General features: G+C 43.3%; 1 protein-coding gene across 1 annotated transcript in view; it reads left to right on the forward strand.

Annotated features, from left to right (window-relative positions):
- MSH3 (mutS homolog 3) overlaps positions 1 to 18871 on the forward strand; it is a 116037-nt gene that overhangs the window by 36491 nt on the left and 60675 nt on the right. The window contains exons 11-13 of the mRNA XM_078771346.1: positions 4278 to 4387; positions 16470 to 16602; positions 18681 to 18865. Of these exons, the coding sequence (XP_078627472.1) occupies positions 4278 to 4387; positions 16470 to 16602; positions 18681 to 18865 (428 nt within the window). The remainder of the gene's footprint in view (positions 1 to 4277; positions 4388 to 16469; positions 16603 to 18680; positions 18866 to 18871) is intronic.

Below are 18871 nucleotides of genomic sequence, written 5' to 3' on the forward strand. Positions count from 1 at the left end.
ACAGAAGTTTAACACAGTACTGTCCGTGAATTGAGTTCGATATCAGTGTACATCACTTTCAAGGAGCAATTTATTTGTTTCGAAATGTCAAATGTGGTTTTTGTTTCTTTTAAAGGTCACATTAACAAAATCTAGAATAATTTCAACATAATTCCAATGAACTTTTGGTTCTAAGTCGTCTTGAAAAGTAAGTTCACCCCCACAAAAAAAAAATTCCATATTAAATGCCAAGTCTGTATATATATATATATGTATATATATATATATATATATATATGTATATATATATATATATATATATATATATATATATATTGATATACACACACACACAGTCACGTCAAAAAGTAAGTACGCCGCATGCAAAGTTTAGACTTTTTCAACATATTTCAACATACAGCGATTTGATCTTCATTTCAACAATATTGATTGCTAAAGGTGATATAATATAATAAATAACATGAAACATTTACATTTTGTAGTCCATTGTATAATTTAAATAAACATAAATGCAAATTTCGCATGTGGAAAAAGTAAGAACACCCTTGGCTCTAATAGATGGTATTGTCTCCTTTGGCAGACACAACCTCAAGCGGGCGTTTCTTATAACTGTCTACCAGTCTCTGACATCGACTGGGAGAAATTTTTGCCCTCTCCTCCATGCAGAATTCTTTCAGCTGTGCGATGTTTGAGGGGTTTCTTGCATGCACAGCTCGTTTCAAATTCCCCCACAACATCTCGATGAGATATAAATCCAGGCTTTGACTTGGCCATTCCAGAACCCTCCATTTCTTTCTTTTCAGCCATTCCTTGGTGGATTTACTGGTATGTTTAGGGTCATTGTCATGTTGCAAGGTGCACCTTCGGTTGATCTTCAACTTTTCGACAGATGGCCTCACATTATCCTCAAGCACCCTCTGGTACAATGAAGAATTCATAGTGGATTCTATGATGGTGAGCTGCCCAGGCCCTGATGCAGCAAAGCTGCCCCAAACCATAATATTTCCACCACCATGCTTTGCAGTTGGTATCAGGTTCTTGTGGTCAAATGCTGTATTTGGTTTTTGCCAAACATGTCTTCTGGTACTGTGGCCAAATAGCTCTACCTTTGACTCATCTGTCCAGAGCACATTGTTCCAGAAGTGCTGTTCTTTGCCCAGGTGTTCATTGGCAAACTTTAGTCTTGCCCTGATGTTCTTTCTGGACAGCAAAGGTTTCCTCCTGGCACACCTCCCATGTAGATCAAATTTGTGCAGCCTCTTTCTAATGGTAGACTCGTGCACTTTGACATCAACAGTGGCAAGAGCTACCTGTAGGTCCCGTGATGACATTCTGGGGTTCTTCGAGACTTCTTTCAGCATCTTGCGGTCTGCTCTCTGGCTGAACTTGCTGGGGCGGCCTGGCCTGAACAAGTTGGCAGTTGTTTGGAAACTTCTCCACTTGTAGATGATCTTCCGGACAGTCGAATGATTGATTTCAAATTGTTTGGAGATCTTTTTAAATCCCTTCCCAGACTCGAAGGCATCTATAAGCTTCTTTCTGAAGGCCTCAGAAAGCTCTTTTGATCTAGGCATGGTGATGCCACACACTTCAACAACAAAGAGCAAACCAAACTAAATGTCTGAGGTTTAAATAAGACAGGTTCCTCCAAGATCCTCTCTAACGATGTTCTAATCATTTGCACCTGAGCTGGTGCACCTGATTCTAATTGTATTTGAAGTAGTGATAAATGTAGGGGTGTACTTACTTTTTCCACATGCAAAATTTGCATTTATGTTTATTTAAATTATACAATGGACTACAAAATGTAAATGTTTCATGATGTTTGTTATATTACATCACCTTTATCTATCAATGTTGTTGAAATGAAGATCAAATAGCTGTATGTTGAAATATGTTGAAAAAGTCAAAACTTTACATGGGGTATACCTACTTTTTCACGTGACTGCACACACACACACACACACACACACACACACACACACACACACACACACACACACACACACACACACACACCCCTCGTTTTTTCATTTCTGTTCCTCACAATTCTATCCCTCTCTTTCATTCACAGACACAGACACACACACACACACACACACACACACACACACACACACACACACACACACACACACACACACACACACCCACACACACTTAATTAATTGTACAGTATCGGTTGTTCCTAAACTTAAATAATTTAAAGGATTGTTGTAAATGATGTTAATTTCCCAACATCCCATATTCAACTTTATTTAAATTGTAAACCTCAAACATAGTTTCTCCTCCTAAAGCAAGAACTCGTAAGCAATTGACTAGTTTCCCGACTGCATGGATCATCAGCTGGGCACCGTTCTTCTTCGAGGTTTCAATCCTTTCAGCCCAGGACCTCTCCAAACGGCATATCCACAACCTCGATCATGGATCCACATCAATAGATGGTACACCAGTAGATCCACAACCTAAGTTGCATCCAGGCAGTCAGTCAACCCATCAATGCAACATCACTTATTCCAACTTTACTTACACACACTCGAGTATATATACAGTATAGGGTTTTGCACCACAAGCCTCCTCCCCAACTCCACACATTCCCCATACCAACCCAACAACTTTCACCCATGGGGTTCACTCACACTTGGTATGAAGAGTGTTCACTCATCCAGGATAGCTCCTGCCCCGACTTCCACCCCCAATTACCCCCATCACCCCTCTGCTGTGTGTGTTTCTTCTGATTTACCAGTGACATCCTTTGGCACATGCTGCTCAAACTTGGCATCAAGAGTGTTTAGTCCCCCAGGGTGGTTTTGCACTGTGACTTGCTTTGCAAACAAGCCTAAACCGCCCCCCCTTCCACTTCTGCCCCACCCTCCCTCACTCACTCTTCACCCTACCTTCTCATCTCCTCACCCCACCTACGTAAATCTATATAGACCAGCAGAAAAATTCTATATTTTCACATCATTCATCCTTGAATAATCTCGCAGTGTACCGAACAATGGTGAAATGGTCGTGTGACTCGTGCTTGCAACCTGGCCACGAATCAGATGAGAATCACTTGTGATCGACAAGCTGGTTCCTGTGAAACTACTGAAGAGGCCATTCGGTCCATCACTTTTTCGGAATGATTATTTTTAATTGACAATTAGCATTACTATTCAATGTAGTTTTTAAAACAGATGGGTAATTTTTAAAAGGCTCCAATACCAAGAAAGCTACACAAATATTAATATAGACACTAACTTAGGCAATGTCTCGCCGTCCTCGGGTACATCAAATCACAAAACAGCCATGACCTCTTCAAAGAGAAACGTTCTGGCATGAGTCAGCACCTCCCTCGAGTACATTCTTGTTGCACCTGTGAAGATGAAGGCAAAAGCTCTTTCCATCCATGTTCTTTCTTCTTTTTTCTTTGGTGTACGCCATTGTGTGAACAATAAATACATTCATATGCAAGGCTGTGACAAAAGCGAATGGCGATGCAAGCGAATCCATTTTTTTTTTTTTTTCCATCATACTTTCAGAATTTGCTCACTCAACTTCACTCTTTATAATGCATTTGAGTCTGATGTGCAGACAAATGTCCACAAGCATCGAATCCATGATATCGTTTCTGGTGTGCATAGACTTTTGACAGTCACAATGAATGGCCAAATGTTCCTTTTTTAGGAACTTCAGGAGATTCTATGATTTCCTTAGTTTGTGGTGCGGAGTGGGATGGGGCACACAATCAGAGCTGGGGTTCTTTGTGATGTCCATTCAAATTAGTTGATTGCTAAATGTCTTTGGTAAAGCTTGTATTATTGGCTGAAATTCCAGTAAATCCATGTAGTGTATTTTAATATTCATTGTCCATTTTTTTCCCCCTTTATCTTAGGCTCATAATGCAGCTTGTACATAAATCGCATGCCAAACAAAGACATCACTAGATATCATTGTACATTTACGTGAATTACAAGGGCATTAGTAGACATGAACATTTGCACCTGGGTTCCAAGCGTCTTGACTCATCGTTGGTTCAGACGAGAATGCTAAACAGGCCATGCCGTTGGGATTAACAAACCAAACAACACTGTATTCATAAGATATATCTTTGATGCTAATACTTTCTTCTGGTATTGAAAACAGCTAGGAATTCAATAAATGGTTTGCTTGGAGCAAAATGGGTAATCTTCAGTCTCAAAGCAATTTCTAATGGCGGGGATAGCTTAGTCCTTATGAGTGGGTGAGTTGGGTCGTGTGTGCTTAATATTTTCTTCAAACGTGCAATGCAGACGGACCATAAGTTGAAGGGAAGCTTGCTCTGGGCCATGGATCACACACGCACACCCTTTGGCCGTCGTCTGCTCCGCCACTGGCTTGCTCAACCTCTGACCTCTATCAGGTCAGTTTTTAATGATTATTTCGATTTTTACCTCTGCCACCGAAGGTGGAAGGAGATTAACTTATCACCCCTGTCTGTCTGTCTGTGTACAGGATATCTCAAAACGTTGTGGGCTGATTCGGACGAAATTTGGTGGACAGTTTGGGTGTGTGACAATGACAGAATTATTAGATTTTGGTGAAGATCAGAATCCGGATACTAGAATTTATCAAGTGATCGGGCCAAAAACGATATATAGCATGGTGTTTCAAAAAGTTGTGGACGAGTTATGACAAAACTAGTTGGCTAGGAGACAAGAATAAGCTGATTTGATATTGGTTCAGGTACAGATCCAGATCCAGCTTATCAGTGGGATACAAAACGTAAACTGTTCAGCCTGGCGGAGGCATGCACTCTACCGGACGCCATTCTACTTTCTGATGCAAAGTGTTCAAAAGTACAGGTTCACTTTGATAACGTCTCGCTGGCCACAATAACACAAGTTCAGGATGTTGCTTTTTCATGCGGCGTTTTAAACTTGACATCTGGTAAGAATTTTTTTTTTTTGGATACAATATCGAGGCTTGTGCAAGAGCGAGCCCATTAAACACACATTAGCACATAAAACACAAGAACATAATATAGGGAGGAGGAGACAAGATGGGGAGAAAGATGGAAGTACACAAGCATGACAGTAGAGAACAGGGACACCGGGAGATCTGTGGAAGGGACAGGGCTGGAGAGGGCGGGGGGGGTTTTTGGGGGGGGGTGGGGGTGGGGAAGGGTACACGGTATAAAACAAATTGACACTATTTGGAATTTCAGGAATGAAGTCGGAGATTGAAAGAGGTAGATTTGGGGTGTATTAACGGAGGTAGAAAAGATCAAGGTTTTGGATGGGGGAAGATAACAGATGGTGGTGAACAGCTGTTTTAAAGACCTGGAGGGAGGAGTGAGATTGAAGAGAGTATGGGGGTTTGTTCCAGAGGCGGGAATAAAGAAGAATAAAAGTGAAGGTGAGCAGAGAGTCTTGATTTTGGCAGTTTCACCAGAAGAGGGTTGCTGGCAGCACAGAGAGAGAGCTGGGGGAGCAAGGCCAGAGAGGAGTCGGTAGAAGACAAAGACCACCAATCTGCCTGTGGTGAGTGAGTGAAAGGCCCTCAGAATCAGTTTCATTGCGGGAGATACCAATGATCCTGAAAGCTTTGATTTCTACAGTGTGAAGCCGAGCTAGGTGTGAGGCAAGAGCACCAGCCCAGAGGGGAGAGCAGTATTCCATCAAGCTGCGGATGAAAGCTTTGTATGTGGTGAGGACTTCAGAGGGGCCAAGGAAGGACTTCGCACGATGGAGGATGCCCAATCGGCGACTGGCTTTGGAGGCCAGTTTGGAAATATGTGTATTTTACTCTTTGTATTTTAGATGAAGTATTTTACATTGTGTCCTAAATATACTTTTTCAAGACTTCAGTCAATTTTGTCAACTCTTCTCCAATGGCTTGATCTCTGATCATCAATTTGGTTTCAGACCAGGTCACTCTACTCTGGACATGCTGCTTCTGCTGTCTCAACAATGGATGGAGGTCCTCAATGCCAAACAGGAAATTAGAGCTGTCTCCCTCGATATATCACGTGCCTTGGATACGGTCTGGCACCCCGCTCTGCTCACCAAACTCTCCTCCTTTGGTATCCATGGAAATCTCCACGCATGGCTGGCGGACTTCCTCTCTAGTCGTAGTCAACGTGTGGCCCTGAATGGGTTTCTCTCATCTCCTCTTCCTGTTCAGGCTGGAGTTCCTCAAGGCAGTGTTCTGGGCCCTGTGCTTTTTCTGGTCTTCATCAATGATCTGTTGAAATGCTGTTGAATACAGAGAATGAATGGGATGGCAACATAGAGAGTAACCCAGTTTTAGGACCGGCAGAGAAGATGACGGAGAAGGAAGTTGAGGAAGCGATAAAAGCAATGAAGGGTAGAAAAGCGGGAGGGCCGACGGGAGTTGTGGGAGATATGTTGAAGGCAGCAGGAAGATGAGGTGTGAAGAGAATGACAGAGATCTGTAATCTGGTGGTGAAAGAAGGCCGCATTCCAGTGGATTGGGAACTGAGTACCCTCGTCCCTCTATACAAGGGGAAAGGTGACCCTCTGGAGTGTGGCTCGTACCGAGCGATCAAGTTATTGGAGCATGGAATGAAGGTATTGGAAAGGGTGTTGGAGAGGAGGATAAGGAAGAAAGTGAAGATCGACGAAATGCAGTTTGGATTCATGCCAGGAAGAGGAACGACAGACGCACTTTTCATTGTGAGGCAGTTGCAGGAGAAGTACATGGAGAAGAGGAAGAAGTTGTTTCTTGGGTTTGTTGATCTGGAGAAAGCATTCGATCGGGTTCCACGCAAAGTATTGACATGGGCATTGAGGAAGTTAGGAGTGGAGGAATGGTTGATCAGAGTAGTGATGGCAATGTACAAAAGAGCGCGCACAGCTGTAAGGACGAAGGACGGGAACAGTGGTGAGTTTGAGGTGAAAGTGGGAGTGCATCAGGGGTCGGTACTAAGTCCACTACTATTTGTAGCTGTGATGGAGGTGCTGGCTCAGAACGTAAAGGAGGGTTTACCGTGGGAGTTGTTGTATGCAGATGATCTGGTGTTGATTGCTGAAAGTATGGATGGACTGAAGGAAAAGATGAACACGTGGAAGGAATGTATGGAGACAAAAGGTCTGAAGGTGAATATCGGAAAGACGAAGGTGATGGCAAGTGGTAAAGCATGTGGTGAGGTGGAAAGAACTGGGAAGTGGCCCTGTGCTGTGTGTAGGAAGGGTGTCGGAGTGAACTCCATTCAGTGTACAATGTGCGCTGAGTGGGTTCATCAAAAATGTAGTGGTCTGAGAGGGTCATTAACCAGTGTGGCAGCTACATTCAAATGTAAGGTGTGCACAGAGGGAGCTGCAGATGGAGGAAATGTTGAGTTGGATCTTGGAGACGGCGTGAAGCTGGAAGGTGTGAAAACATTTTGCTACCTCGGAGACATGCTGAATGGAGAAGGTGGATCAGACTCGGCAACGGTTGCTCGAGTGAGATGTGCATGGAAGAAGTTTCGGGAATTGAGTGGCGTGCTGATGATGAGGGGAGTGTCGTTGAAGCTGAAGGGAAAGGTGTATGCTGCATGTGTGAGAAGTGTTATGATTTATGAGAGCGAGACATGGGTAATGAACGTAGAACAGCAACGAAGGTTGGAAAGGGTGGCAATGTGAATGGTTCGACGGATGTGCGGAGTATCGTTGAGAGAGGGGAAGACAAATGATGAATTGCGAAAGATGATGGGAATAGAGCCTGTGATTGATGCTGTAAAGAGGAACAGGTTGAGATGGTTTGGTCATGTGTTGAGGAAGGATGAAAGTGACTGGTTGAGAAGAGTGATGGAAATGAATGTAGAAGGAAGTAGAAGACGGGGAAGACCGAGAAAGACTTGGCTAAAGATGGTGGAAGAAGAAATGCGGGCAAGGGGGTTAACAAGGAGAGATGCAGAAAATAGGGCAAAATGGAGAAGATTGTCATGGGGACCGCAAGGCTAACCCCCGCTCTAGCAGGGAAAATGGCCTTTAAAATGCATGTTGTTGTTGTATCAATGATCTCTCCGACTCTCTTGAAAATCCTCTCTATCTCTTTGCTGATGACTACACTCTCTGCAGCTCCATTCCTCATCCCTCAGATCGGCAGTCTGCAGCCTCCTCCGTCTCTGCAGACCTGGACAAAATCACTGACTGGGCAAACAAGTGTAACATGTCTTTCAATCCTGACAAATCTCACTCTCTTACGATGTCTCTCCGAAAAGACAGACTTGACAACCCTCCCATCCACTTTCTGAATAATCCTCTCCAAGAAGTTCTGTCCCTCAAGCTTTTGGGTCTCACTATCTGCCATGATCTTTCCTGGGAAAACCGCATTTCAAATCTGGCCTCCAAAGCCAGTCGCCGACTGGGCATCCTCAGTCGTGCGAAGTCCTTCCTTGGCACACCTGAGCTCCTCACCACATACAAGGCTTTCATCCGCAGCTCAATGGAATACTGCTCTCCCCTCTGGGCTGGTGCTCCTGCCTCACACCTAGCTCGTCTTCACGCTGTTGAAACCAAAGCGTTCAGAATCATTGGAATCTCCCGTGATGAAGCTAGCTCCGAGGGCCTTTCACTTACTCACCGCAGGCAGGTTGGTGGTCTTTCTGTCTTCTACCGACTCATCTCCGGCCTTGCTCCTCCAGCTCTCTCTGGGCTCTGTCCCCCAAATATTCCTAAAGGTCGCACAAGATCTGCCTGCAACCCTCTTATGGTTAAACTGCCAAAATCAAAACTCTCTGCTCACCTTCACTCTTTCATTCCTCTTTTCTCCCGCCTCTGGAACAAACTCCCCCACTCCCTTCAATCCCACTCCTCCCTCCAGGTCTTTAAAACAGCTGTTCACCACCATCTCTTGTCTTCCCCCATCCAAAAACCTTGATCTGTTCTACCCCCGCTAATTTCACCCCAAAGCCTCTTTTTTTGAAATACCAACTTCTTTCCTGGAAGTCCTTGTTGTCCTTGTGTTTATACTTCTCCCACCCCCCCCCCCCTTCCCACGCCGCCTCCCCCCAAGCCCTCTCCCTCCCACACATTCCCGATGTCCCTCACAAATGTTGTGTTTATGTGCTTCCCCTTCTCTCCCCATTTTGTCTACCGCTCCCCTTTTTATACACTTTGTTTGTTTGTCTGTTTGATTTGTTTGTGTGATAAATGTTAGCTCTTTCACGAGCCTCGATTATGTATTCAAAAAAAAAAAAAAAAAACTAAAATTCATCCTTATCTTGCAAAATTCTCGGCACATCAAATTCACTACAGAAGGGAATGAAAGAAATCGTATATTTAATGTCCATAGGGTATTGACTGGTAGATAGGCACACAAAATGTGTATTGTCACATAGCAACTGTGATGATACTGGTACTTCAGCAGCAACAAGGTCAGTATACTGCAGGTGTAGCAGAAAACTCTTCTTCTTCTTCATTTGTGTACAGCACAGACCTGTGGGGTAGCATCATTAGCCGAGGGCACAGCAATGCCGCTGATGCAATCCCCTTTGCTAGTTAGGGAAGGAATTTGTAATTTGTGCAGGGTGCGGGCAATAGCTCACCTCCACTTCACAAATTACACCATGGGATCTTTAATGTCCACCAACGAATGCTGGCAGATGGGATACCCATTCAATGTCCATCTGAGGTATGGCACACAAATTGATGAACAACCCTGGCTGTGAAGCACCGGTATGACAGTTTATAGCTGGGTTGGGGTTCAAACATATGCTCGACAGGTTAGCAGCAAGTGTGTATACCTCTAGGCCGTGTAGCAAAATCTGAAAGTTTAAGATAAACAAGAACAGCACTGGCTAGAGAGCATACTTCTGTCTGGCTGAATGAACACTTTAGGTTTTGTATCCCACTGATCGGCACACAAAATTGGCCGAATCTGCATTCGGTCCTGAACGTTTTGACATATTGTGCTATACATCGTTTTTTGCCCTATTAGTCAGATTCACTATGTCAATAAACTATATTTCGTTCAAAATCATGGTAGATTAGCAAACCTATACATTTTTGGAAAGGTTATACCATAAGGAAACTAAAAATCAATGTTTACATTTGGAGAGATACCTGTATGGCGGCCATTTTGGATTTTCAAAATTGCCACTGTAAAATACATATTTTGTTCTATTTCTGCCTCTAATTACCCTAAAAACTTTAAAAAATATACTAAACCTATATTTTCAGGGACAAGGAATCCAATGAAAGTCTCAAATTAGTGCTATGGGGAATGGTAAGACACGAATCAAAGGTTTTGAATTGCAAAATACCGTCTTTATATTCGCGATAAGTTGCATAATCAAATACATGTTATCATTTTGTACAGGCAGTTAATAACATCAAAATGTGTCACAATAATTCATATCACCAAACATACACAGGCAGTCAGCAAAATCATATATACACATGCAGTCAGTATAACTTCACATCTACACAGGCAGTCAATGACAAAATATACACAGGCAGTCAATGGCATCAAACATACACGATTACAGAATATGCCATTTAGAGTTCGCCATCACTGTCCTGTGTGTCGTATCCGACAATATAGTCCGCATCGTTTTCACAGTCCGTTCCACACAAGCAAAGGTCGGTCAAATTGATTGGCAAATCGAATTGGTCGAATGGTCGATCGAATCGAATTCGATGAATCGAATCGAATCGATCGAATTGGTCGAATGGTCGAATGGTCGATCGAAGCGATTGGTCGAATGGTCGAATTGGTCGATTGGTCGAATTGGTCGAATGGAATTGGTCGAATCGAATTGGTCGGAATTGGCAAATGTAAACATTGATTTTCAGATTTTCCATGTAATAACGTTTCCAAAAATGTATAGGTTTGCTAATCTACCATGATTTTGAACGAAAAAACATAGTGAACCTGACTATATCTCTCAATGGTGAAGAATCACTTCAAAAATTATGGGATCCAGATCTAGATCCGTATCTTCACCAAAATTCCAAACATTTCATCCTTGTACCATTGCCAACCTCTCCACCAAATTTCCAAGGGACTTGATCATCATGATGATAGTCGTTGTTCATCACAGTCAGATTTATTATATGCAAGTGGGTATTATTTTGGACATCAAATCTTTAGTGTCTTCCCTATGACAGTGACTATTTGGATTTATGCCTGTCAGATGCCTTACATCCTTTAAGGTGGCAAGCAAGGCCTGCCACAATCAAATTATATTTTGTGCAAGCAGAAAGTAAGTTGCCTGAGGAAGAACTGCTGAAATCTGTCTATCTGGGTTCTTCCCAACATCTTTGTTCCCTTCACATTTCTTTCTACTTTTTCATATTTCTCTTTATTCATTCTAATTCTTGCTTCTTCTCTATTTCTCTCTTTCTTTGTCTATCTGTCTTAGGAGAAGTGAATTCTTGCAGAAAATTTTCTGGAAGGCTCATTTGGCTGCGCCTGGATGGGTTTGAGGGTAGAGAAGTAGCGGCTGAAACCCGAATCCTTTCCAGGTTCCTTCTCTTGACTCCATTTTTGCTCTTTACTTCTTCTGGTTCATTCTGATGACTCCAATGTAGTATTTGGATTCCCGATTCATTCAAAATCGGATTTAGCTGTGGTAGCTTAAAACTTGCAAAGAAGGCAAGTTGGCTTCACCTTTTAATTTAGTTGCACGTAGCCACAGCTATCGGGGATGCTTCTTCGCTGTGGTTGTACCCCCTAATGCAAGTCTGGTCAAATCTTCCCCATTCTTCCCTGCTGCCCGGATTTGTCTGTGCAGTGGTGTCACGGTCAGAATGCCGATCGGTGGACTGGCCCTTTCCCTCATGTCTGTCTCTCTCTCTCTCTCTCTCTCTCTCACTCTCACTCTCACTCTCACTATCACTCTCTCTATCACTCTCTCTATCACTCTCTCCATCACTCTCACTCTCACTCTCACTCTCACTCTCACTCTCACTCTCTCTATCACTCTCTCTATCACTCTCTCTATCACTCTCTCTATCACTCTCTCTATCACTCTCTCTATCACTCTCACTCTCACTCTCACTCTCTCTATCACTCTCTCTATCACTCTCTCTATCACTCTCTCTATCACTCTCTCTATCACTCTCACTCTCACTCTCACTCTCACTCTCTCTATCACTCTCTCTATCACTCTCTCTATCACTCTCTCTATCACTCTATCACTCTCTCTATCACTCTCTCTATCACTCTCTCTATCACTCTCTCTATCACTCTCACTATCACTCTCTCTATCACTCTCTCTATCACTCTCTCTATCACTCTCTCTATCACTCTCTCTATCACTCTCTCTATCACTCTCTCTATCACTCTCTCTATCACTCTATCCTATCACTCTATCCTATCACTCTATCCTATCGCTCTCTCTATAACTCTATCCTATCACTCTATCCTATCACTCTATCCTATCACTCTATCCTATCACTCTATCCTGTCACTCTATCCTGTCACTCTATCCTGTCACTCTATCCTGTCACTCTATCCTGTCACTCTATCCTGTCACTCTATCCTGTCACTCTATCCTGTCACTCTATCCTGTCACTCTATCCTGTCACTCTATCCTGTCACTCTATCCTGTCACTCTATCCTGTCACTCTATCCTGTCACTCTATCCTGTCACTCTATCCTGTCACTCTATCCTGTCACTCTATCCTGTCACTCTATCCTGTCACTCTATCCTGTCACTCTATCCTGTCACTCTATCCTGTCACTCTATCCTGTCACTCTATCCTGTCACTCTATCCTGTCACTCTATCCTGTCACTCTATCCTGTCACTCTATCCTGTCACTCTATCCTGTCACTCTATCCTGTCACTCTATCCTGTCACTCTATCCTGTCACTCTATCCTGTCACTCTATCCTGTCACTCTATCCTGTCACTCTATCCTGTCACTCTATCCTGTCACTCTATCCTGTCACTCTATCCTGTCACTCTATCCTGTCACTCTATCCTGTCACTCTATCCTGTCACTCTATCCTGTCACTCTATCCTGTCACTCTATCCTGTCACTCTATCCTGTCACTCTATCCTGTCACTCTATCCTGTCACTCTATCCTGTCACTCTATCCTGTCACTCTATCCTGTCACTCTATCCTGTCACTCTATCCTGTCACTCTATCCTGTCACTCTATCCTGTCACTCTATCCTGTCACTCTATCCTGTCACTCTATCCTGTCACTCTATCCTGTCACTCTATCCTGTCACTCTATCCTGTCACTCTATCCTGTCACTCTATCCTGTCACTCTATCCTGTCACTCTATCCTGTCACTCTATCCTGTCACTCTATCCTGTCACTCTATCCTGTCACTCTATCCTGTCACTCTATCCTGTCACTCTATCCTGTCACTCTATCCTGTCACTCTATCCTGTCACTCTATCCTGTCACTCTATCCTGTCACTCTATCCTGTCACTCTATCCTGTCACTCTATCCTGTCACTCTATCCTGTCACTCTATCCTATCACTCTATCCTATCACTCTATCCTATCACTCTATCCTATCACTCTATCCTATCACTCTATCCTATCACTCTATCCTATCACTCTATCCTATCACTCTATCCTATCTATCTCTCTATCACTCTCTCTATCACTCTCTCTATCCTATCACTCTATCCTATCACTCTATCCTATCACTCTATCCTATCACTCTATCCTATCACTCTATCCTATCACTCTATCCTATCTATCTCTATCACTCTCGCTCTCGCTCTCCTCCTTTCTCTCTCTAACTCTCGGCCGTGACTTCATGAAGGCGGGGGTACACTTTCCTGGATGTGGGGGACCGCTGGGTCTCCACTGCGAGATTGATCGGCTATCTCTGTGCCGCAGCATTATTTGAGAAAACTGTCTGGGGCTATACAACAGCAACTGCATGTAGCCAGAATATGATGGAACACATTTCATTTTTAGTATTTATGAACTCATCAGTGTCTTTGTTATTCTCCTGCTGCTTCTTTGCTCGATTTATCTTTGAGATGGCTGTGAATCAAATGTAACATTGACAGTGATTTCCAGTATTTGGTACTATAGGAGGCACAAATTGAGAACCAGGCTGTGTATTGTACCTGTCAGTGAAAACAAAGAGTGCATCGTGAGTGAGGAAATGTTTTGAGATTAGAAATATGGACCTACATACTGGCTTGTCCCATGAGTCTGCACAAACTGATCTAATTGTTATTCATAACAAACTGCAGGTTCAATGTTAAGCCAGGCCATAAATCCTGCATGGCACTGGAGGAGTCTCGAGTAAAGGCATCCATGACGGTGCATATGGGCATGCACATCATCACATGCAGACTCAATAAGATATGTTATGTCGTCCTAAATTTTATAGGTTTATCTACTGTAACTTGTCTTTGACTGTGAGCAACAATGAAATGCCATGAAGAGGGATCAAATTTTATCAGGGCTTTGGAGCGATACTTCCCAGAATAGCGCATTTGACTTCTTCAAGAGCTTCGACTTCTTCAAGAGCTTCAACTTCTTCAGGAGTTTCAACTGCTTCAGGAGCTTCAATTTCTTCAACAGCTTCGACTTCTTCAGGAGCTTTGACTTCTTAAAAAGCTTCGACTTCTTCAGGAGCTTCGACTTCTTCAGGAGCTTCGACTTCGTCAAGAGCTTCGACTTCTTCAGGAGCTTCGACTTCTTCAGGAGCTTCGACTTCGTCAAGAGCTTCGACTTCTTCAGGAGCTTTGATTTCTTCAAGAGCTTTGACTTCTTCAAGAGCTTCGACACATTCAAGAACTTCGATTTCTTCAGGAGCTTCGACTTCTTCAAGAGCTTCGACTTCTTCAAGAGCTTCGACTTCTTCAAGAGCTTCGACTTCTTCAGGAGCTTCGACCTCTTCAGGAGCTTCGACTTCTTCAGGAGTTTCCACACTCTTCAGGAGCTTTGACTTCTTCAGGAGCTTTGACTTCTTCAGGAGTTTTGACTTCTTCAGGAGCTTCGACCTCTTCAGGAGCTTCGACTTCTTCAGGAGCCTGGACTTCTTCAGGAGCTTCGATTTCTTCAGGAGCTTTGATTTCTTCAGGAGCTTCCGCACTCTTCAAGAGCTTCGACTTCTTCAGGAGCTTTGATTTCTTCAAGAGCTTTGACTTCTTCAGGAGCTTCCACACTCTTCAAGAGCTTCGACTTCTTCAGGAGCTTTGATTTCTTCAAGAGCTTTGACTTCTTCAAGAGCTTCGACACATTCAAGAACTTCGATTTCTTCAGGAGCTTCGACTTCTTCAAGAGCTTCTTCAAGAGCTTCAACTTCTTCAAGAGCTTCGACTTCTTCAGGAGCTTCGACCTCTTCAGGAGCTTCGACTTCTTCAAGAGCTTCGACTTCTTCAGGAGCTTCGACCTCTTCAGGAGCTTCGACTTCTTCAGGAGCTTCCACACTCTTCAGGAGCTTTGACTTCTTCAGGAGCTTTGATTTCTTCAAGAGCTTTGACTTCTTCAGGAGCTTTGACCTCTTCAGGAGCTTCGACTTCTTCAGGAGCTTCGACTTCTTCAGGAGCTTCCACACTCTTCAAGAGCTTCGACTTCTTCAGGAGCTTTGATTTCTTCAAGAGCTTTGACTTCTTCAAGAGCTTCGACACATTCAATAACTTCGATTTCTTCAGGAGCTTCGACTTCTTCAGGAGCTTCCACACTCTTCAAGAGCTTCGACTTCTTCAGGAGCTTTGATTTCTTCAAGAGCTTTGACCTCTTCAAGAGCTTCGACACATTCAATTACTTCGAATTCTTCAGGAGCTTCGACTTCGTCAAGAGCTTCTTCAAGAGCTTCGACTTCTTCAAGAGCTTCGACTTCTTCAGGAGCTTCGACTTCTTCAGGAGCTTCGACTTCTTCAGGAGCTTCCACACTCTTCAGGAGCTTTGACTTCTTCAGGAGCTTTGACTTCTTCAGGAGCTTCGACTTCTTCAGGAGCTTCGACTTCTTCAGGAGCTTCGACTTCTTCAGGAGCTTCGACTTCTTCAGGAGCTTCGACTTCTTCAAGAGCTTCGACTTCTTCAGGAGCTTCCACACTCTTCAGGAGCTTCGACTTCTTCAGGAGCTTCCACACTCTTCAGGAGCTTCGACTTCTTCAGGAGCTTCCACACTCTTCAGGAGCTTTGATTTCTTCAAGAGCTTCGACTTCTTCACGAGCTTCGACTTGTTCAAGAGCTTTGACTTATTTCAGTATTCTATATTATATGTAGCCATACTTGGATTGAGAAAGATAAAGGCAATTTTTTATGCCGCAATGTAACTAGCAGCTATGGAACTGAAAGGCGGGGGATTGCCTTCCTTGCCTTGTTTCTTTACTTTTTCACAATTATTACAATGGTCACTTTTACATCCATTAATTGTAGTGGAAGATAAGTATGCTTAAAACCCACCAAGACAAAACTCCACTGTGGAGGTCTCCACAAAACTCCACTATATTTGTTGATAAAGTTTTGCTTCTTGGTAGAGGAAGTGCTATTGGTGTAAATGTAAATTATGCTCGGCTTTTGTTGATCGCTCCATTGTTTGCATCCTGTGTACCTGACAGTGCCATAGAAGAGCGCTTGGACACCGTCACGGAGCTACTTTCCTCACATGGCACGCCGTTGTCCCAGCTTCATGACTTGCTGAAACACCTGCCTGATCTTGAAAGAGGTCTAGCGAGCATTTATCACAAGAAGGTTTGCTCATTGATGGCAATGGAAAATCTGGAAATTGATTGTAGTGTAATTGTAAGTGCATGTGTGATGTACTGGTAAATATAATTATGATTTTGAAGAATGACACAGACTCAGGCCTGTTATATCAGCATTAGAGTTACCCACAGAAACCATGCTGTTCTTCTTTGCCTCGCTACTCGAGGAGTTATTACTATATTTATTATTACTCAAGCAATTATAATTTGTTTTTAGTTTTGTCTAAGATATTACAATTGAACTTTCCTTTTGCAGTCATATTTCAGTTTGAATATGTAACAATGTGTTGGTGATTCATTAACCATGTTTCATTCCATAATGAGTTATTTCACTAGTAAACAATGTCAGCTGGACATGGATATCCACAGATGGGCTGCGAGTCCAGGGTTCCCACCTTTCATTCCATGTGATGTGTGCCTGCCAGTGTACGGACCCTGCTGATTGTGATCCCGCTGTGACCGGTGGTTTGCTTTTTGCACTTTGCTTTGCACTTTGAGTCCGTCGCTACGCTAATGGATACATGTATAGATAAATGGTGATAAACATTTTGCTCATCCGAAAGCATATGGGGACAATCAAAGAATCTGAAACTGCCACACACAAATGCCATGATTGATTGTTCAACCACATTGCGCTGAGTGGAAAATGGTCACATTGGTTCAGTGTAGCAGTTGCATGTAAAACCCTTGTGGTACAGCATGGGATTGCATGTATAATATGCGGTACAATCTGACGGTCTTGTGTAAACATTTGTGGTGTCTCGATCGTTTGCATATAGCGCCTGAGTGGTGTATGTGGCAGCGGTTGCACATAGAGCCAGTGCAATTTGGTGCAGAGGCAGCAGAGGATGTAGTCCACAAAGTGCAGTGCTGAGGTGGTAGCACATTTGAGACCATGCAGTGTAGTGCTCTGCTTGCTCGTAGAGCCTGTGCGGTCCAGTTTGTCCGTTTGTTGAATGTAAGCGATGCATTTTATCCTTTCATGACACGATGCTTAGTGATTTTGAGTCACAAATTATTTACTGGTGTCTGTTAGGCGGTGTATTTTTTATTTTTTTAAATTCATTTTCTCAGCAGCTGTTGGTCCGATTGGCAGAAATGTTTTATCAAAGGAGCGCCTCTACCTGTATAATTTTTTTTTATTCATAATTATGACATCATAGGTCACGTGGTATGGACGCCATTTTGGATAAACGTCACACCTCCACATATCCGAAACTGCTCAATGGAAAAAATTGAAACAAGGCTCATTGTCAAGTACATCCATCCCCATGGGGAATAAGATATGTTAATGATGATGTCATCGATGCCTTCATTATGACATCACAATTCGACAAGTACAACACTTGATCTGATCAGTATGAAAAAAAAAAATTCCTCTGCAACTGGTAGTCCGATGGACACGAAAATTTCACCATTAGAGCCTCTCCTCCTGTAGAATATTGTTAGGGGCAATACCCCATGCGCTCACCTGGTAGAATAAACAGTATAATGAGTATATCTTTGACCCCGGTAAACCCCCTTAGTAAACAAACTTCGGTACATCATGGGGGATGAAGGTTGTGGTGAAGTTTCATCGGAATTGCTCGTGTAATTTCAGAGGAAAAAGCAAATTCCTATTTTGGGGGATCAAACCTTGATCCACTTTGACCCCGGTAAACCCTCTTGTGCATTGTGATCCAGCGATTTGTACCACAAAAATTGTTTCCAGTCAGACATAGGAACAGTAGATTTCTTTCATTTAATTATTTATTTTTCTTTGCCTTATTGACTCACATAAAATTCCATACCAATCGGCATTTAATTCCATACCAAACATAACTATTGCTAAGGCCACTGCATGTGTACAAAATAGCAAGACTGAGCCCTCGCTGCATTATGAGTTTACTGGACATTTTAATCAGCAATGAGCCATGAGCATTTTCCTTTCAGATTTCTAGGCCTTAAAGTTGTTGTCCCTTAAACAGCTCTTGATGGAGATGCTCTGATGAGAAACACAAATTATAGCATCACTCTGATGATACCAACACAACCACACCTGTATTTCTCTGTGTGATTGTGCAGTGTTCCACACAGGAGTTTTACCTGGTGACCAGTACGCTAGGCCGCCTGGCGGATGAGGTGGACAAGCTGCGCTGCGCCGTGGAGGTGTCACATTCACTGCTACTCAAGAAGCTCATGCTGGAGTTACCACAGCGACTAGACCCAGTGCGGCGCTTTGTGTCCCTCGTGAATGAGAAGGCGGCCAGGTGCAC

The sequence above is a fragment of the Myxine glutinosa genome, chromosome 2 (genome assembly GCF_964187855.1).
Source record: "Myxine glutinosa chromosome 2, kmMyxGlut1.1, whole genome shotgun sequence".
Lineage (NCBI taxonomy): Eukaryota > Metazoa > Chordata > Myxini > Myxiniformes > Myxinidae > Myxine > Myxine glutinosa.